This window comes from Penicillium expansum (assembly GCF_000769745.1).
Source record: "Penicillium expansum strain MD-8 chromosome Unknown contig294, whole genome shotgun sequence".
NCBI lineage: Eukaryota > Fungi > Ascomycota > Eurotiomycetes > Eurotiales > Aspergillaceae > Penicillium > Penicillium expansum.
Window position 1 is genome coordinate 69,302 of NW_015971224.1, and position 19,224 is coordinate 88,525.

General features: G+C 48.6%; 4 protein-coding genes across 4 annotated transcripts; 2 read left to right on the forward strand and 2 right to left on the reverse strand.

The window, feature by feature from the left end:
- Positions 1 to 2,832: 2,832 nt before the first annotated feature.
- On the forward strand, positions 2,833 to 4,199 carry PEX2_086850 (WD40 repeat domain-containing protein; the record flags this gene model as incomplete). Its single annotated transcript, XM_016745955.1, has 5 exons — positions 2,833 to 2,947; positions 3,073 to 3,785; positions 3,853 to 3,942; positions 3,999 to 4,118; positions 4,179 to 4,199. The coding sequence occupies 5 exons, from the start codon at positions 2,833 to 2,835 to the stop codon at positions 4,197 to 4,199; spliced, it is 1,059 nt and encodes a 352-aa protein (XP_016601560.1).
- A 2,154-nt stretch (positions 4,200 to 6,353) lies between these two features.
- On the forward strand, positions 6,354 to 7,353 carry PEX2_086860 (phosducin family protein; the record flags this gene model as incomplete). The annotated part of the gene is made up of 3 exons (XM_016745956.1): positions 6,354 to 6,968; positions 7,044 to 7,273; positions 7,338 to 7,353. 3 exons carry the CDS (start codon positions 6,354 to 6,356, stop codon positions 7,351 to 7,353), a joined length of 861 nt encoding a protein of 286 aa, XP_016601561.1.
- Positions 7,354 to 9,009: 1,656 nt separating this feature from the next.
- Positions 9,010 to 12,617, reverse strand: PEX2_086870 (Ran GTPase-binding protein YRB1; the record flags this gene model as incomplete). The annotated part of the gene is made up of 12 exons (XM_016745957.1): positions 9,010 to 9,327; positions 9,388 to 9,528; positions 9,618 to 9,760; positions 9,925 to 10,076; positions 10,367 to 10,407; positions 10,560 to 10,585; positions 10,651 to 10,693; positions 10,749 to 10,878; positions 11,570 to 11,639; positions 11,695 to 11,823; positions 11,881 to 12,139; positions 12,321 to 12,617. 12 exons carry the CDS (start codon positions 12,615 to 12,617, stop codon positions 9,010 to 9,012), a joined length of 1,749 nt encoding a protein of 582 aa, XP_016601562.1.
- A 486-nt stretch (positions 12,618 to 13,103) lies between these two features.
- On the reverse strand, positions 13,104 to 15,662 carry PEX2_086880 (uncharacterized protein; the record flags this gene model as incomplete). Its single annotated transcript, XM_016745958.1, has 1 exon — positions 13,104 to 15,662. One exon carries the CDS (start codon positions 15,660 to 15,662, stop codon positions 13,104 to 13,106), a length of 2,559 nt encoding a protein of 852 aa, XP_016601563.1.
- Positions 15,663 to 19,224: the final 3,562 nt, after the last annotated feature.

The following is a 19,224-nucleotide window of genomic DNA, read 5'->3' on the forward strand; positions in this document are numbered from 1 at the left end:
ACCTACGGTCTCGTACTGACACCGACAACGTGCCCTTTGAAACTTATACACACTTGTCATACATCGACTTCCGATCCCTTGCCATTTGAGTAACCAGAGAGACGTCATTTACTTAGGAGTAGATCTAACCAAGGCGATGTACAACGCACGTGATATTTACATACATCAGCCCCTGCTCGAGAAAGAAAAAAAGGTGAACTTGGTAGCCATCTATGTGTTACGGGCCAGAAGCTGGTCGTTGTCAGCAGAGCCCCATGGTTGGCTCGAAATCATTTCTGAGATAAGCTCCATCACTTTGTTCTTGAATCGGAAGATTCAGTGCAGGGGTTTGAGTGTATTGTGTGATATGACGCAAACTATAACTGGTTCTGCTTGAGTTGGGCTGAAGCTCATCCCTGAAGCTGAGTGCGTGGGAATGGTGCCACAGATATTGGTGGTCTCTCGTATTCGGATTTATTTGCTTTCTTTGTCCATGGGTGCTTGCTTACAATGTGTGATTTTGTATACCTAGGTAGTTTTCTCGCTGAGAGTATGAGTCAGTATATGGCTTGACTGCTGGGATATCAACGGCATACAGTGATCCGGTACAGACTCCAACCCTAGTAAGTGTCATGACTCATGGCTCATAACTCAAATAATTTATTAGACTTCGACCATCTCGATCATCTCGGTGTTGGCAGGTGCCTTGCAGCCCCGAGCTGAGACGAGCTCGCTCCCTCTGGTCAAGTGTTTGGATCATGACTGTAGGTACAGACTAACCCATGCCAGGCCGACAGGTAATCATAGCTTTAAGACCAATGAATTATTTTACCAAGAGAGGAGGTTCGGGATCCCATTATACTGGCTCAATTGCCCATTTGTGCTTTCATATAAATATTTATGTTGTAATTACGGAAAAATCTCATTGCAAATCTCCGATGATGAGCATTGCATGACAGAACCAATTTGAAGATCCTCAGTGGAGACCTTGGTAGGACCTGTTCCAGTATGTCTGGAGAGTATAGAAGACATGGGCATTCATTAAAATGGACAATTTGCTCCTATACATGTATGCAAGGTAGGCGAGCGAACGTATATCTAACGGGTGCATGAAAAAAAAAGATGCAATCGAGCCGGATTTCCCGAAATCGAATCTGCATTGCAAATGATGATCGTCGAGACCAAGAACAAAAGTAAGCCGAAGATTTCCCCGGGCCGTAAGAATAAAGGGGCCCAGTCAGCACAATTGTCCCATGGTGGAGACAGAAAAAAATGACCATCTTTCATTTAAATGAAATGTGCTTACCAATGTATTGGAAACGGTTGGACCCGCCAGAATGGGCACTGAAGCCGAACGATTCTAGGGTAGGGCTAGTACTACTGTGTTTACTTCGCTAGTTGACGCCGGTTGACGCCATTATGTATATCTATAGAAATATGTCCAATAGAGAGTGATTTGAATCACTTTAATGGCCAATAGCCCCGGAGGTACGGAGTATTGCAGACCAAGACAATGGGTCAGCCACAGGACCGTGCGCCTGAACGAACGCACCAGGTGTGAAGCTTGGACCTGGACTCCGTACGGAGTAGTTATTTTGTTGCAGTATGCATAGATTAGGAGTTTGGGATCGGAAGGAGATCAGTCGGGGTAATACATAGATATATTAGCTCCAATGTAAGCATTTAGACTGATGTATGGAATAGAGTATTTTTTTCTTCACATAGAGGGTCTAACAGGGAAGTAAGCTAACATTATACCTAGAATGGACATACAGGATAGTCTAATCTCCGTTAGCTCCCTAAAAAAACCCATCTCGATATGTAAACGGAAAAGGGGGACGCAAGGGAGTCGATTTAGCTCGTGAAGAATGTCTGGCGTACTGCACTTGATATGTCAGAGTCACCATACAGAATTTGTTCCCAAGAGCCGCCGGCGGTTAAATCTTGAAACTTAATCAAGATTATTTGCCGCTGTTACTGTGATGTAGATTTACAACCGTGTCTTCAGTCTTGGGGTTAGTGGTCCTAGCACCTAGCCGATCATTCCGCCACAATTTCCCATCTTCTCCTGAGATCCAAGAGGGTTGAGGAGGGGGGGGGGTTTTTTCACTTGTAGATATAGCTATGTCAATAAGTATTAGTACCTAGTTAGGCATGCAAATGTACGTCAGCTTTGGCTCAAATATCAACAAAAGAAAAGACACCGGCATAGGTACCCGGAAGAAAGCAAGATGCGTGTATTGAGGTTGTATTGTAGCCGACTAGAAGATACATGCCAACTCCACTTATGGAGATTTGGGGAAACAAAGAACTGCAGCAGGAAATCATTTGAAGATTGAACTCTACAGAGTATACGGAGTATACAGAGTACAGGGGACATGCAGATATACAGAGTACATACTGTATGGAGTACTATGTATTCTCTCATATGTGATATTTTTCTTTACAATACCATAAAAAACAAAGAAAGTACTTCGAGTCTCGTATAAATTCATAGTAAGTTGAGGTACCCTTCTTATTTCAAGGTTATTACCACTAGTAATACCACCTTCCTCTCCTCGCTCGGTCTTCACCCCCTGTTCCTCTCCTCCTCTCTTTCTCTCTTCTGGTTCCTTTTGTTCCTTTTGTTCCTGTTGGCTCCCTTTCCCCTCCATTTTTCTCTTATTCTTTACTTTTAGTCCATTAGTCCTTATTCATATTATGATCCAAGCCTAAGGCGCTTTAACTCGGTTCCGCCTTTCGATTCTCTCCCCTGCTTCGCTCCACTCCCATTCAGCCCCCTCTCTACCCTTCTCCCCCTCTACCAATCTTTCCGACCAAAATTGTTTTTCTCCGGGGTACCGTTTCGATAAAATGGCCGACATGAGCGGCGAACAGATGCAGGCCAAGATCACTGCGGCCAGGCGCGAAGCCGAGGGTTTGAAGGACAAGATCAAGCGCAGAAAGGATGAGCTGGCCGATACCTCCCGTGCGACTCCCATCACCCATTGTTATGTCTTGAGGGTTTCCTCTTTTCCCCTTCTCCCAGCCTGTTATCAGCTGCATTGTCCTGGGAGACTTGAATCACCGTGCTGACTTTTCTATCCCGTCTAGTCCGTGAAGTCGCGCAGAACCAGACCGATGCCTTACCACGAATTGGAATGAAGCCCCGACGTACACTCAAAGGCCACCTCGCCAAGATTTATGCTATGCACTGGTCCACCGACCGGCGCCATCTTGTTTCGGCTTCGCAGGACGGAAAGCTCATCATCTGGGATGCCTACACCACAAACAAGGTCCATGCGATTCCCTTGCGCTCATCTTGGGTCATGACTTGTGCCTACGCCCCGAGCGGAAACTACGTTGCTTGCGGTGGTCTTGACAACATTTGTTCGATTTATAACCTGTCATCGCGCGAAGGCCCGACTCGCGTCGCGCGCGAGCTCTCCGGACACTCGGGATATCTCTCCTGCTGTCGCTTCATCAACGACCGCCGCATCATTACCTCATCCGGCGACATGACCTGTATGCTGTGGGATATCGAGTCTGGAACCAAGGTTACCGAGTTCGCCGACCACCTCGGTGACGTGATGTCAATCAGCATCAACCCGACCAACCAGAACATCTTCGTTTCCGGTGCATGCGACGCTTTCGCCAAGTTGTGGGATATCCGTACTGGCAAGTCCGTCCAGACATTCGCCGGCCACGAGTCCGACATCAATGCCGTTCAGTTCTTCCCCGACGGCAACGCCTTCGGTACCGGTTCCGATGACACTTCCTGCCGCCTGTTCGATATCCGTGCCGACCGCGAGCTTAACACCTACCAGGTAATTATCTTTTACCCGAGACACCGATTCGATTGACGAAAACTGACATTTGAATTTCTTCCTGCAGAGCGACCAAGTTCTGTGTGGTATCACTTCCGTTGCGTTCTCAGTATCCGGCCGGTTATTGTTCGCAGGTTACGATGATTTCGAGTGCAAGGTACGCCGTTTTTTTTACCCCCAAACAATGTGAGTAAATGCTAATCCCTCATTTAGGTATGGGATGTTCTGCGTGGCGACAAGGTTGGTTCTCTGAGCGGCCACGAGAATCGCGTGAGCTGCCTCGGTGTCAGCAATGATGGCATCAGTCTGTGCACTGGATCTTGGGATTCCCTTGTAAGTTTTTCTGAAATCCATTCAATTGCATCTGCTAACCTCTGCTCTTCTCTCGTAAAGCTCAAGGTCTGGGCCTGGTAAACCAACAAAAACAAAACGCAAGATACCCCGTGTCGATCATTCTGCAATGCTCTTCTTCGAAATTTTTTAGGCTCGATGGTTCGAATCTCCACCATTGTACGATAATAATCAATTACCGGGGAATCCCTTGGGTTCTCACGATAATACACTACCCGCGGCGCACATATTGTCGTCGCATGTGATACGGAAGGTGATGGAGGTGGAGGTGAGCGTGGGATGCTGTCCCGGCGAACAAACGATAGCGATGACACAATACTTGTTTGGACATGACGAGAGCACGACTAGTTCCTGGGATGTCGATGGATGTACAGTGACTCCGGCCAGCAGAAGGAAATGCCGGAACGAGTCGATCCATCTGACAGTTCCACTGTCGCCCTCTTCTTTGGTCCCTTGATTTTTTCCCTTTGACTTCTCGATGACGCCCTTTGCCCTTCTTCTTTTTTTTCTTCTTGAATTTCTTTATCCCCCCTTCAGTTTACCAATTCGTTCTTGGTTACCTTCGCATTGGTCTCAACATGTATCTTGTTGGCGAGGTCACAAAGAAGGACCTGGTTGGCGGATTGCGGCCAGGATTTCTTTCGCCGATTTATACCTCTGCGTTGCCTTTATTATTCTCTCTCCCCAATTCTTCATTCTTCTCTCCTATCTCACCCTTATTTGTGTCTCCTCTAAAGAAAGAGTCTGTTGTACTTAACTGTCTTTGCGTTGGAATCTCTTGCTCTGGGATTCTTTGGTGTCGGATTTTGATAATGGTTCGAGCAGCTTCAATTTCCATTTGTGAACTTTTTTTTCAAACTTGATTCTCCATTTCCGATTCGCTGCACCGACTGGAGGGAATAGCATCGGGCATTGTATTGCTTCTTGTCTGGCTTGAGTCTTTGCAATGCGAGCGTGGCGAGCATTTGACACAGGGCATGCAAGCACGGGTTTCAACCCTGGCCCAGCCGTAGGGTAGAACGTGCTATCCCTCCCGTATCATCTTCGAAGGGATAGTCTCTGGGTTATCAGCTGGGACGACAGAGCAGGTTGTAGTAGTCCATATTTCGACCTTCGGCTCCACATATATCGGGCCACGAACAAAACAGTCAGTAGTGGCTAGGAGTATGCCACGCATGTCCGCATATCAGGCTGGACTAAACTAGTCTCTTCTCATTTTCACTTATTGATGCCTAACACGTAGCTCCCCGATCCTGGGATAGCCTTGCCCAACCTGAAAATGTCTGACATGAAACAAGGGAAGGCAGACCGATGGGTAGGAGAATCGACCACTGATCCTGGAGAGGTGGGACTAACTCGATAATTGAAGTAGAGACTTGGTGTTAGAAGGTACTCCGTACTTGAAATAAGAGTACACAAACAGGATCAGCCCTGTGGCTACCCGTATAATAAGCATCCACGCCATTTAAGGCAAATCCACCCCTGAAGGTTGTACATATCCAACCAAACCGGGAATACGAAGACACCGCGTATTTCTAGAAAAAGAAAAGAAAATAGAAACATCTAGACCTGGAATATTCTTTGGTGGAGAAAGAAAGATCTACATGGTAGAATGGGGCTACCTTAAAGCAGACACTTCGCCGTAGAACACGTCACATGGTTTCGGGAGATGTTCGGAATGCCATTAGTAGAGGTTCGTTTCAGATTGACCTAGGGCTATGGCTATTTAAGGCAAAGTGCCAAGTATACTAAAAACTAAGTATAGCCTCGAACTTGATATATGTGAAGTATGATATGCATATAATATGCTATTCGGAGTATATTGTATGCTGATTTTAGAAATAGTCTTATATTAATATCCGAATACGCAGATTTTGACAAATTGAACAATTAAACAGATCGACAAAGAGACAATGTCAAAACAATTTGCATTGACCTCAACGTCCTCCATGGGGCGCAGATGTTCAATGTGGAGCCTGAAACACGAAAAAAAGGGGGCTGTTCACCGTTTCATCACTTCCACGACCTTTCAAACGACGATCTCTTCCGACCTCAGCCTCATCTCCGTTTCAACTTCAGGGGCAATCTTCGAATAACTGCATATTCTCGATCCTTGATCCCAGCCAAACCTAAAACATACCAGTGTCCGATCCCAGATCTCCCAACTTAAATCGCCCCCTCTCACCTAAAAGCGCGCCCTTTGCCCTTTCTTTCAATATGTCCGCCCAAGAAGAATTCAACCAGCTGGTGAACAGTAACCATTCACGCTTTACTTCCCACCCAGAAGACCACGGCCACGACTCAGACATCCACTTCTCCGACGACGAACCTTCCTCCCGCATCCGCTCCCGCCAAACACTCGACTCCTCCGACGAAGAAGACGACGACGCAGACATGGTCTCCTCCCGCACTGCAAACGCAAACTACCACATCCCCAACACCGTCTACGAAGCAAACACAGGCCCCAAGGGCGTTATCGCCGACGCCCAGGCCTTCGAGCGCGCTCGAAAGAAGTCCTTCCGTCGCACCCTCCTCAGTGTCGCGGGGCTAGACTCAAACAGCCCCCCCTTCGGCTCAAAGTCTACTCGCGATGACGCGCCCCTCGCACCAGCCGACCAGTCCTCCGCTAGCGAGGACGACGACGAAGCCCGTTTCCTGCGTAAGTGGCGTCAGTCGCGCATGCATGAGCTGCAGGGCCGGAATGACCGTCGTCCCAGTCCGCGGGGTAGACGGTTTGGTTCGGTTGAGACGGTTGATGCGGTGGGGTACCTCGATGCTATTGAGAAAGTGACGTCTGACACGGTTGTTGTTGTGTGTATCTATGATCACGAGGTATGTGTGGAATTGGTTCTCCGGAATATATAATTGCGGGGTACGAGTTGCTAATATGTTGCTCTACTTTGATAGTTTGATGACAGTGCCATCGTCGAGGAATGTCTGGTTACTATCGCTCGCAGACAACCAACTACCCGTTTCGTTAAGATGCACCAGGATATCGCGGAGATGGACCACATCCAGGCTCCCGCTCTGTTGGCGTACCGTGGCGGCGAGGTCTTTGCTACTATTGTCGATGTCTTGCGGAACATTCCTCGTGGCCGCAGCTGCAGTGCTGACAGTCTCGAGGACTTGTTGAAGCTGTGCGTATCCCTTGGCTCTTGGTTATGTTCTGCTGAAACTTATACTAATATTTGACTATTATAGACACCGTGTGCTATGATCTTTTCTTTGCTATTATGTTTTCAACCGTCCACATTTACTGGCATAGCAGCAAGGCGTCTTGGTTGTTCCCTCGTGATCTCTGCATGATTTGACTTGACTTTCTTTTTTCTTCTACTCTCTTGAACACTCTTCCCCACATCTCTCTTTGTCTCCGATCTTTTGATGTTGGATGCATTATCTGCACTGAAAAAAAAACCCCCCAAAAAAACCAAGAACATATCTTGAAGCAGCGTTGATCACTAGAACGAGGTGCATGATTTTGGACTTGGTCAATTGATGGTCTGGTACTATCTTGCCGTGTCCCATTAGACACGTTGCGTTGCATTTCTCTTCTCTCCTTGTCTGATTATGTCCCTACTGTTTCCAGCCCGGCGGGAACCGGGCTTGATGTTGATTTACCCGAGATATCCCATGCTATTATTACTGTTACTGCTACTTCTTCTCTCTCAGTAACACCCTTAAAGCTAGCCCTGAATTTGCAAGAAATATGTAAACTAGGGTTCTGTATGGTCACCTGCTCTAACCAGTCAATCGGAGAAGTAACAAAAAGGCAAGAGCAAACGACCATCCATCTAAGGAAGGTACGTGGGACGTGACCATATAAAAGGCCTCCCCCCATCCTTCCTTCTCTTTTCTTCTTCTTCTCTTCTTCCCCTCCCCATCCCTCTCGACCACCATCTCACCGTAGCCCCCATGAGACAGCGCAGGCGGAGGGTCCCGTAGCACCTGGGTACCTCACCTATGCATGAAGACATCAACATGACCAAGTTGTTGAGGCCCATGCAGGTCCACCCATATCAAACCGGGCTTTCTCGTGTGAGCTCTTTGAAAAAGTCGTGGCTGAGCCTTTGGGCTCTCCATAGCCACTTGACGAGTCCCACGGAATACATTGGGGGTGTTTGATTACATCCTGTTTTCATCGTAGAGTTAGTCACCTATGTGCATTTATTCATGTGCAGCTAGTAAGCTAGGTAGTGGTCGAATACAGCTTTACTTGGAACTAAGTTTCAAGTCATTCGATGTCTAGGCTAGAGTCATAGGGTTGACCTGTATTTGAATTGGAAGATACTAGTCGAGAAGCTGGAATGTAGACACCCAGTCCCCTAGTCCCCCAGTCCCCCAGTCCTAGAGTCCTACATGCAAGATATCAAAAGTGTTAATCTGTTCGGAACATATCATGTTCGTAGACCTAGCGCAAAGAGCGATGAGAGACAACCCTAAGTGCAATGAGTTTCGAAATTGGTATAAGATCCATAGTATCCAGTGCAAAGCATTAGTCAAAAGGAACCCATTCATGGGGTTCTCAAGTTCCACCAGTCTTCCTCAAGCAAGAAATGAGTGAACATTACCAAGTCCATCCCATCATCTCTCCCAAGACCAAGGGAAAGAATACACACATTTTAGAACCAGAGAAGCGCGAAAGAAATGAAAAAAGAGCCATCCAATTTCCTTCGGTAGTCCGCTAACTCCCCGTGTCAAAAGACAGAAAAAAAATGAGAAAGTAACTAGACGTATGGTCGTGCAGACGGAGGATACATAGCAGTAGAGGAAAAAGCGAAGAAGACTCGAAAAATGAGAAGAAAATGAGAAGAAAACAGAATAAACACTCCCACGCCCTGGTTTCTCTTCCCTTTTCCGTTCGCTCGCTTGTCCTTTACAGGGCACCGCGCTCCGCCGTGAAATCCCAGAGCATTTTGATCAACGCGTCCGGGAGAGTGTACAAATCCACATGGAATTCTCCGACTGTAGAATTGAAAGGGGAATGGTTAGCGTTTTGTTCAGAGTAAACGTCAAGGAAGCGGAGATCTATATTTTCCCTCTGATATAACCCGAGGATAGAGAGAAACTTACGCTCAACATCGTTCTTTGTGTATGAGTCCGCCGCCTTGTGGTCATGAACCATCTGCACAACCTGCAGAAGATCGTCTTCGTTCAGCTTCTGAAGCCCATCGGCAAGCTTGTCCATGTCGACCTTGAGAGCGTGTCAGTCCTGCATCGCCAATCCCACACCCATATCACAGGAACAACTCACATTCTTATCTGTGCGCTTCTTCTTCTTGGCGCTCTCCTCACCACCAGCAGGACGCTTGTGCTTGATACCATTCTCGTCACCGGGAACGGGACCGGACTCGCGCAGCGCGGCCATCAAGGCAGGCTTGGGGTTCTTGAAGGTCTGCACGGGCAAAAAAAAAAACGCGCCATTGATCAGCACACCATAACTTTCTCTCGACTCTCGAACGGGGGGTTCAAAATCAAACTCACGAGAACATGCTTAGATTCATAACGGGTCTGGGCGAAGTTCAGATCATGTTGAATGGTGTACGACTTGTCGGCAGTAAGCTCGATGGACATATCGAATTCACCCCATCCTTCCTCCTGAATGCGGAACGGTGGCTGCTTGAAGACTATTCGAAGTGGAAAATTATCCGTTAGCCTCCAATCCTAAAACCATGCAGACACACAGAGCAACTGCGCGACCAAATCTTGCCGGCCGTGGGATTCTGAATAAGAGAAGCCCCAGGCGTCGCCAAGACCAAATCAAAAAACACCAATGGGGACCAAAACATACCCTGCGTGGCACGTTCACCGAAACTGGGGTGCAAGTGGTAGGTGACCTTGTCGAAGATGTTCGCGGGGACCAAGGCGCCCTTCTCGTTCACGAGCCAGACCTCAATATGCCAAGATCGTTGCGGGAAGCCCTCGACCTCCGATGGCTTATCTCTGCAGTGTGGGAAGAAAGAGCCCAAGTCAGCCAATGTGTTTAATCCGTGTTTTGTGTGTATGTGTAGGGATGGGTGTGGGGGTTTGAAGAGAAGAGTGGTGGTGTGCAACGCGCGTTCCCCTTCATCCTTGTGCGCATTATCGACCTCGTGTCCTGCAAGCCACAGGACTGAAGTGGGCGATAGCGTTGAAAGGGGATTGTGGGAGGAAACAGTAGCTCCAGGCGCTCTTCTCAGACCGGGGTTTGCGAAGGGAGGGAAGGTGGAGGTAGACAGAGGAGGGGCGCATACATAATGTTCTGCTCGGTGATGAGACGGACAGTGCGCTTGACCTATTGAGGAGGAGTGTTAGTGTATGCAAGCTTAATTGTGCTGGAAACAGAGAAAAGAGCAGGGTTTGGGTGTGTTGGTCACAGTGACAAACCCACAGTGCTAGACCATAGGTGCAACTTCGCGACAGTTGATGAGGGGGTAGTATACTCACGTCAGGCATGATTATTTTATTGACGACTTCGGGTCGTCACTTGAGAGAATCGTGAGGTTTTAAGGGTATGAGGCCGAAAGGGGACGTTGACGTGCGGAGAGGTGGGCGTCTCGGAGACAAGTTTGCGCGGTTGTCTATCGGAGTGAGCAATGAGTATGGGAAATCATAACTACCATGTGTAGGCAATACCTCAAAGTAACCAGGCAGCAAGAACTCGTATATAGTGAAGTTGCGTCTCTGATATATTCTCAAGGCAATTTGATGAAGCGGTGAATTAAGCTCAAAGGAGGTCAGAGGGTCCTCAGGACTATCTTCAGGGCTGCCCACTATGTTCAATTTGACCTCGACTCTCTCTCACTTTTTAAGTGATTTACCTCTTTTTTATATATTATACATCGACTTGAGACTATTGAGATCAAAAGATATACATTGATAAACAATTTTTTTCTACAGTTCTAGCATTGTTCCTGTGCAACCTGTAACCCATTGTCTTCGAGAGGTGAAAGCAAAATACAAGGTAAAGGATTTTCTTCTTTTTGGATTTTGAAAATGTACTATTGTGGTATTATTTTTTGGCATACACTTGCTTCTTAGGCATACTCATCATTACTTTTATTTGTCTTTGTTTTTTTTTTTTCCTTCGGATATCTTCAGGGTATGGGGTGATGTGCAGGTATATTCGATGGGGAAATGTCTATCTACTTCCGAAGAACCACCGACCTAGGGAACTGCCCTCCATTTCGTAGACTGCATGGCTCGCAATAGCTATGTGAGGAGCATCTTCATAACTGCTGCCTCGCTCGTCGCGTCGTAGGGGATGGGGTGGGAATGGGATGGATTGGGGGTGATGATTGGGTGGAACGGTGTGAAAGGGGCGAAAATTGTAGTTTTTCAAGAGCAAGTTCCGGGACGATGCACCCAAATGCCTTGGAATGCCAAGTGCACGATAAATGGGGATCCTCAATCCTCGGAAGAATCAGCAAGATGACGAGAGAAGAAGAGTTCTTTACTCCTCAGCGTTGAAGAGCTTCTCGTTCTCCACCTGGGCGGTCTCGAAAGCATCCTTGAAGGCGTTGGCGTCTACAATCATTGGTTAGTGAAAGTTTGACATCAAGTTGGGATAAAAACCACTCACTCTCGCTGTTGGCGAAACGGATGGCCAGGGTCTGGGCCTCGGGCTCACCCTCGGAGACATCGGCGGCGGCGTTCCAGACCCAGCTGCGGTCACTGCCGACGTTGGCGCTCAGCTTCATGTCGGGGACGACTGGAAATACAGATTAGTACTAGATCCTCTTCGGAAAATATGACCGAGCAATCTCACTGTAGTGGTTGGCGCAGACCTTGAGGGTCTTATCGCGGCGCATGACGAGGCGGGTCTTCTGGTTCTCCTTGTGCTTCAACAGGCGGACGTCACCGGTACCACGCTCCTTCCACTCCTTAGACTCGCGGTCGAACTTGAAGAGCTTGGCGCGCATCTTGAAGGACTGCTCCTCAAGCTCCTCGTTGGTCTTGGTCTCAACCTTCTCGGTCAGGTGAATGACGGGCTCGAAGTGGACATCGGCGGACTCCTCGACTTCGTCCTGGGTTGAAATATCATGGTCAGTATATGCGCGGAGCTAAAATAATCACGGGCACTAGCATAGTATGGCTTGGTTGCGACTACCCCACTATCGGGAGAAAGGGGGACAAGACCCCGCTCCCATCGTAGACGCGTCCAACAACAACCGCCTATGCCAGCAGCATCAGATGTATCAAACTCACCTCATCGTTGGCCTTCTGGGCCTTGGAAGAACCGGAGGGCTCATCAGTAGGCTCCTCGGCCTCCTCCTTCTTCTCCTTCTTGGGACCGCCACCAAACATGGAGAACATGCTGTCAGAGGTCTTCACGGCGGCATCCTTGGCGGTGTCAACAGCCTTCTCAGCGGTCTCAGTAACACTATCGGCAACGGCCTCAGTGGTAGACTGCTCACCCTCGCCGGTGGCGGTGGTGATCTCCTCAGGCTGGGTCTCGGAGGCAGAGATGGCGGGGTCGGGCTTAGTCTCGGTGATGTCAGACATGATGGCGAGGGGTTCAAGAGGATCGGTTTAAAAAGATAAAAAGAGAGATGGCAGAGATCCACGGGGGATAGAGTGGAATTTCAGTAAGAGATAGTGTTTGTTGATCAGAGAAAGCGGCGATGAGGGGGGAAAAATTAATAGTTTGGGTCCCATGCCTGGCAGAACCCGCCACCGCTCTCGTCTGCCAATAGTGGACTTCAGATACTGTGAACTACATGCAACATAGAAAAACACACATCAAAGGAAAAAAAGAAGTGAATATTCTATCTCGGTGGATACTATCGGATGAGGCCAAAGTTGGATTATGGTTTAAATAAAAGATACCATTGCGCCGACTGAATAGTTCGCGTGAAACCCCCATTTCCAGTACAGTTGCCCCCCACTACCAAACCTGATCGCCACCATAAACAAAAACCAGTCCTTAGCCAACTCATTAATAGAAAGAAAGAAAAAGCAAATACAAGTCGTAAAGTGTAAGTTCGTTCATCATTTCGAGCGAAGGTTTGAGCAATCCCCAGATTTGCTGGACCGGAATCCCATAACATGCCGCGCACGCGACTGAGCCCGATCCAGCGCATTGCATTTCCTAACATTGCGCACTCGATCCATCAGACTGCGGAGGTCAAGCTTTGCCGCTGACTTCCCAATTCGGCTCCAAGCATCATGAACAAGGCCCTTGGCTTCCTTGTCCACGCGACTAGACCGCATTTGCAGCACAGAAGAAACACTTCGGAATCGCTGGATAGTATTGCGAGTTAAGACTTCTGAAATTTGCTTCGAACGCGATAAAACGGCATCGCGTGTATTCAAACTCTCCCGGTGTAGGGCCTCGGCATCGCGGCGTAAGAAATGGGTTCTCTTCACCACATCTCCCACGATCACCTGCAAGTCGGTGGACAGGCGGCCATATACCTCAGTCAGGCCAGTCTGAGCCGTGTGGATTTCCTTGGCGAATTGTGAAGAAATTTCCTGTGCTGCACGCTTCCAGTTTGCGATCTTAAGCCACGGGGTTCCGAAGTCAACAGCCATAGTCTGGTTGATTGGCTGTTTTGACTTCGTTGTGATTGTCAAGTTGACTAACCCGTACGCATCCTCGCGGTTCAATTTCAGTGTGTAGACCCCATCAAACAGCTGTGAAAGCTCGTATGAAAGGGCCTTGTTCTCTCTGTGGACGCTAACATTGAACTGTGGTTGCTTCTTGGATGATGCAAACTTATGTGGGGGTTTGATGATAACATGGCAGTCGCCAACAACCTGAATCCCAAATTCGTTTGTCGTGCCCAATGATTTTGCAGTAGAGATAGTTGATACAGTGATATCCTCGGGAATTGAATTTCCCCAAGAGCGCATATGTGATACTCGCATAGCAACCGAGGGCCGCGTTGAGATTGAGGTTTGTACCACTCGATCCAGAGTGAGAACAGAGGTGGGAGGGACAGGGGAGGCCACTGGGAAGGATACATTGGATAGAGCTGACCCAGCGAAGCACTGCACTAGAAAGACAACCAGAACTCTAACAGCCGCATACCCAATAGATATGGCAATGGCCGAAATGAGAGTCAAAGTAACTAAACGCAGTGTGGGGGCCAGCTCTCGGGCCCGCGTGGCATAGGAAGGCGGGAGCCAATTACCAGGATACTTCTCGAGATCCGCAAATATGTTCCTCTGGAGAGGCTTGGGAGTACCGGCATTGACTTTATGTGTCTTCCTTGGATACAGGCCGACAAGCGAAGCCAGGTTTCGATTCAACTGACCAGGTGTGATGCTCTCAAAAGTCTTCAAATCGATTGGATACCGTCGAAGGACTGCGGTCTCCCCGGAAACTGGATGACGGGACTCCAAACATGTGTGTAGACTGTTGTGGTTCAGAGGAATTACCTCTCCGGCCATCTTCCAGAGTGGCTCCTCCGAAATCACCATCGCCGGGACCCCGTGACGTTCCAGGAACATGTGGGCAAGACGCTGAGTCTTGACGGCCACTGCATCATCGAGGTCAGAGACAAAGATAATTGCCACGTCTGGTAGAGTCCAATCTGTTGCAGATGTTACATGGTAGTCGGACCCAGTCCAGGCCGAAGTACACACAGGACGATTCTTGAACTTCAGGTTGAGTGTATTAGGTCGATCCACGTGGGGATTGGTTGTGGCTTCCAGACACTCGTCAACCACCAGCTGGACATGAATCGGGAGAAGTTCCGCGAAGTTGGGAACAGCTCCGGCGCCAAATGAGGTCGGCACGACATGATATCGGGAAGATTCGGCCGAGCTGGTCTCTGAACCAGCACATGAGCTTGATACTAGAACGTCGCCGATCTTGTCGAGAATGATGTTTCGGAACCCTGGTTGTCCGACATAGAGCACGCGGAAAGGTTTGTCCAGGTCTAGGCTCTGCTTTGTCATGGTCTGCTGAACCGTGGCCATGAGAATGGAGTCGGTTGAATTGTAGGGCAGCCGGCTCTTCAATTCTGAGGCTGCAGCACCTTCGAAGATGCGAATAGTGTGCTTGAGCTCCACTCTCTCGATCTCGGGCCACTTCTCGGGCTCCACAAACTCGATCGAATCACTGGTGTGGGGGAAGGAGGGCTTCGTGGTTGTGGTGCTGTCATCGATCGTGGTTCGTCTGGCGGCAAAAAGGGCAGGCAGTTCCTGGGAGACTGATTCAGTGCACTGCACTTCATCCCTGTCTATCCCATCATCTTCTTGGTTGTCTTCGTCCTGTGCCTCGGCCTCGCTACCACTGTAACGTTCGTCGAGGCTTGCAACATCGTCAGGGCTGGCCTGGTCAATCAACGAGCCTGTATCGGTTTGTTCGGAGTGGCTGCCATCCTCTGAGCGTATGTCAGACACACTCAAAGTCGCCCAGCTATCACTCAGGTTCTTGGGTGAATGATCAGAAAGTTGATATGACGTCATATTGGCAGGCCGTGAACGGGACAACCACTCCTCGACAGAAGCTGTCAGGGGTGGAAGAGTCGGATATTGCAGACTCGATGCAGTCTGGGCACGGAGGAAACGCCTATGAGGCGAGTCTGGATCGTCAGTCATCTCGTCGATGTAAAGTTCATAGAGCACACGGGTGCGGGCGGAAACAGGAGCTTAGGGATAGCCCAAGCCGTAGGGAGAAGGTCAAAAAAAGCAGAGTTAGAAACAGAGAGATATAGAGCAGGGAAATATAAAAGAAAAGGGAGGGTCGGAAGATACTGGGAGACTTAGGCAGAGAGTCCTAGGCAGAGACTCAGAAGCCCAAATAGAAGTGATAAGGTGGGTCTGCGGGGAGCCGGATGGTCAGGATGGTCAGGTGCGTTTCTGACTTGGGGGGAAGTAAGGGCGTACTTAGGTGTGAAAACGTCAATGAATAAAGAAACAAATGAAGATGAAGGTGAGGGGCATACAAGAGGCATAAAAGAGAAATTGTAACGTGGAAGTTGATGAAGGGTGATGGTGCGATAAGAGAACTTAATGAATGACCCAAAGTGACAGTAATGGCGGGGTAGTACTAGGTACCTGGGTGTTGTATGGTGATGCCAGCAGTGATGGAAGTACCAGGTACCAGCCTCGGAGAACACCTTGATACCTAACTGCAAGTCCCTTTGTCTGCCCCTCTTCGATGTACTCCAACTATGCACTCCAAATCAAAGAACGGACTGACCTCTTGAACCTATCATATTTCATTATTTCTAGCTAGAGAGTTATTCTTATACTTGTTCTATACTTGATAAGGTACAGCTCCACTATGCCCCACCATGATCGCCGAATGTTTACATCGTCCATGTCAACAGTTTACACAGTACACAGTCTACACAGTACGATTGGAAAAAAAGCTATCTAAGATTCACCTCACTTTGCCTAATCAGTCTGAGATACTCAGCCCTCTAAAACTATTGCCATGTCATCCCGAAACCTACCTCGCTCAGCATGATCCATCGGCATATGACACGGAGAATCCCCGAACGCAGGACCCACCCGCTTCTGGGTAGGTGGGAAGGGTAAACACCAGCTACAGCCCGTAACATCCAAAAAGACATTTAAAAAAACAGCTAAAAAGATATCACAAGGCCGCATGAGCCGCCGACTATTATTGTTGGTGAGTATCAATATGTGAAGTACTAAGGCCCGATTTCACCACCATCGACCAACATCCTTATGCATCAACGTATGTTTTCTGCGAGTATCATTCTAATGTTGTGTTCAATGTCAACTGGGTCTGAGTGGACATGCGTTTCAACCCCGCGTCGCAGGATTGCAGTCATCTCCAGCTAGAGCGCTTTTTATGTCGATTGAGAAGCATCAGGCTCGTATAGTAATCCAACATAGTAGAACTGCTGACAGCGCATGTAGATACCAACAAGCCTCGACCCACTCGGGGGCTTGTATACTCTGCCATGCTCTAACAGCCTCCGGCAACCTTCTGCAGAGGCATCATCCTTACACCACACCTCTCGCCAGTTATAATCAACGGTAGCGGCCAGGTCATGAGGAAGATTGGCAAAAAGCTTAAGCTTTTGGCACCGAGGCTGCTCGTTCCGTTCAACCTCGAACTCGATTTCCATAAGCTTGTGATCTGTGGCCACAGCTGACAAGCCAACAACCCGAGCATCCAGTGCAAAATGAACAGTTTGACGAGTATCGGTATTGAGCTCACCTGTGCTCGCTATTTTGCCTGACGTATAGGCAAAGACTAGTCCGACTATTTCCCGGTCTTTGAAGTAGGCTTCAGCTGTGGTTATGGTATCTTTACCGCCATCATCACTCTGCCTCTCAAAATAGAGTTTCCGAACCTGGTCAAAAGGAGGTCCTGTTCAGGGACAAATATTTGGGGTTTCCGGTGGCTTCCATCTGTAGAAATGACAGCCCGGACGCGTTCAGAGGATAGGTTTAATATCCAAGAGATAGCTGTGAGTTTCTCGTCGGAATCAGCCTGATACTGGTGGTGTTGCAGCGGTTGGGATGAGATGGACTGGAAGTCCGGAGCGCGAAACGTCACACTGCGAGAACGCGTCGTCTCAATGTGTATGGCTGCAACTTGACCTATTTCCATCCCCGGAGACTCACGAGAGAATCCCGTTGGAATGAGCCAGATAGTCAAGGATTGGATGTCCTCGCCTTGGGACAGCTCAAATCCATCATCTAGCTTATGCATCCATTGCCCTACGATGCCAGGACTGGGATGGTTATAATACTCCAGTTTCAAACCGGATATGCGACTTCGAGATCTGGAACGACCCTCTATACCTGTGCATACCTGGATTTTTCGGACGTTCTTGAGTGACGCGTAGGTCTGGTAGTTGCCGGGGTTTATACTGTTTATAAAATGAGAGAATTTTTCGTCATATTGCAGTTGATCGTGGGGTATTTGATGGCTTTCGCAATCCGGAATATTTGGTATCTTAGGTTGTTTGCCACACTGCTGGGATTGAATGCCGACGCGCTCAAAGCGGGGTGGGGTTGCCTAGATCTGTTCAGCTGCTGTCCGGATCTGCTTCGGGAATTGCTTCGCACCATTTCAACAGCAACCAACCCAGTGATGGTGTTGCTGGGCGGCGAAATCGGTATGAACTCAGCAACTGCATTGAGCCGATAGCGAATAGGAGCGAAAGTAGCAGTTCATCCGTAATTTGTTGACAACTGACCCAAAGTAAGCATCCTACATGCACATATACCTAGGAAACTGGTAGGAAATACCTGCAAGCCACCAAGGCTCGGTTCTGGGTGGGATCTGCGAATATTTGGCAGCATCCCGATTCGATTGATACGCTCGCCATTCGATCCATCGATGAAAAAGGAAATCCCGCAGCCGCCGCTAGAGCCGAAAAGTATGGACCTTCCATCAGAATATGATATCTCTATTCCGATGAATAGGTGGGGGTCAGATGCCATATGAAACGTAAGTCTTGAGGACGCGAGAAGCAGGCCTCTTGGACCACCAAAGTCAATGTTCGTCAAGGGCTCAAAAGCCCCGGAAGACTGGGACGGTAAGAGAATGCTAATTCTCAAATCCTCGTGCCTCGGAGGATGTGGCGTCCATAAATGAGACTGCACCCGAGATGAATCCATGAGATCTTGAGAGGGAGACTTCGGATCTTCAAGGTGGTTGGTCACTTCGCCGAGACCGAGAGAAACAATCTTGTATCGATCCAAACCCACAAGCAAGCAATACCGATTTGATTTCTCTGGAATGCTTAGTGTGCCACGAGCAATTCCTGGACCGTTGGAATCACCAACCCAGCCCGACGAATGTAAACCTGTTTATATAAAATTGAGTCCTATCAGCCCTTCAGAGCAAAACGCTACGCTGAGAGCTTCCACGCGGAAGGTGTTCGGTATCTCTATCCACGTCTCGAAAGCTGGATTGTGATATCCGACTCTACGGTCGATGATACTGCATTCCCTGGACGAGGATAGGTTTATTCCAGATATAAAGCTGCGTGCAGCGAATTGGATAGTTGAGATACCTATTCGCTGTCGATACTGCTGAGATGGGGGTACCAACGATTGCGTTCTATGGTAAATCACACGGCATCCCTTGCCCAAAGGACTATCAGTGCCAACAGAGGCCAGCTGGCCGGAAAAGAAGCCGGCTACCTCTATGAGCCGAGACGACTTTTCA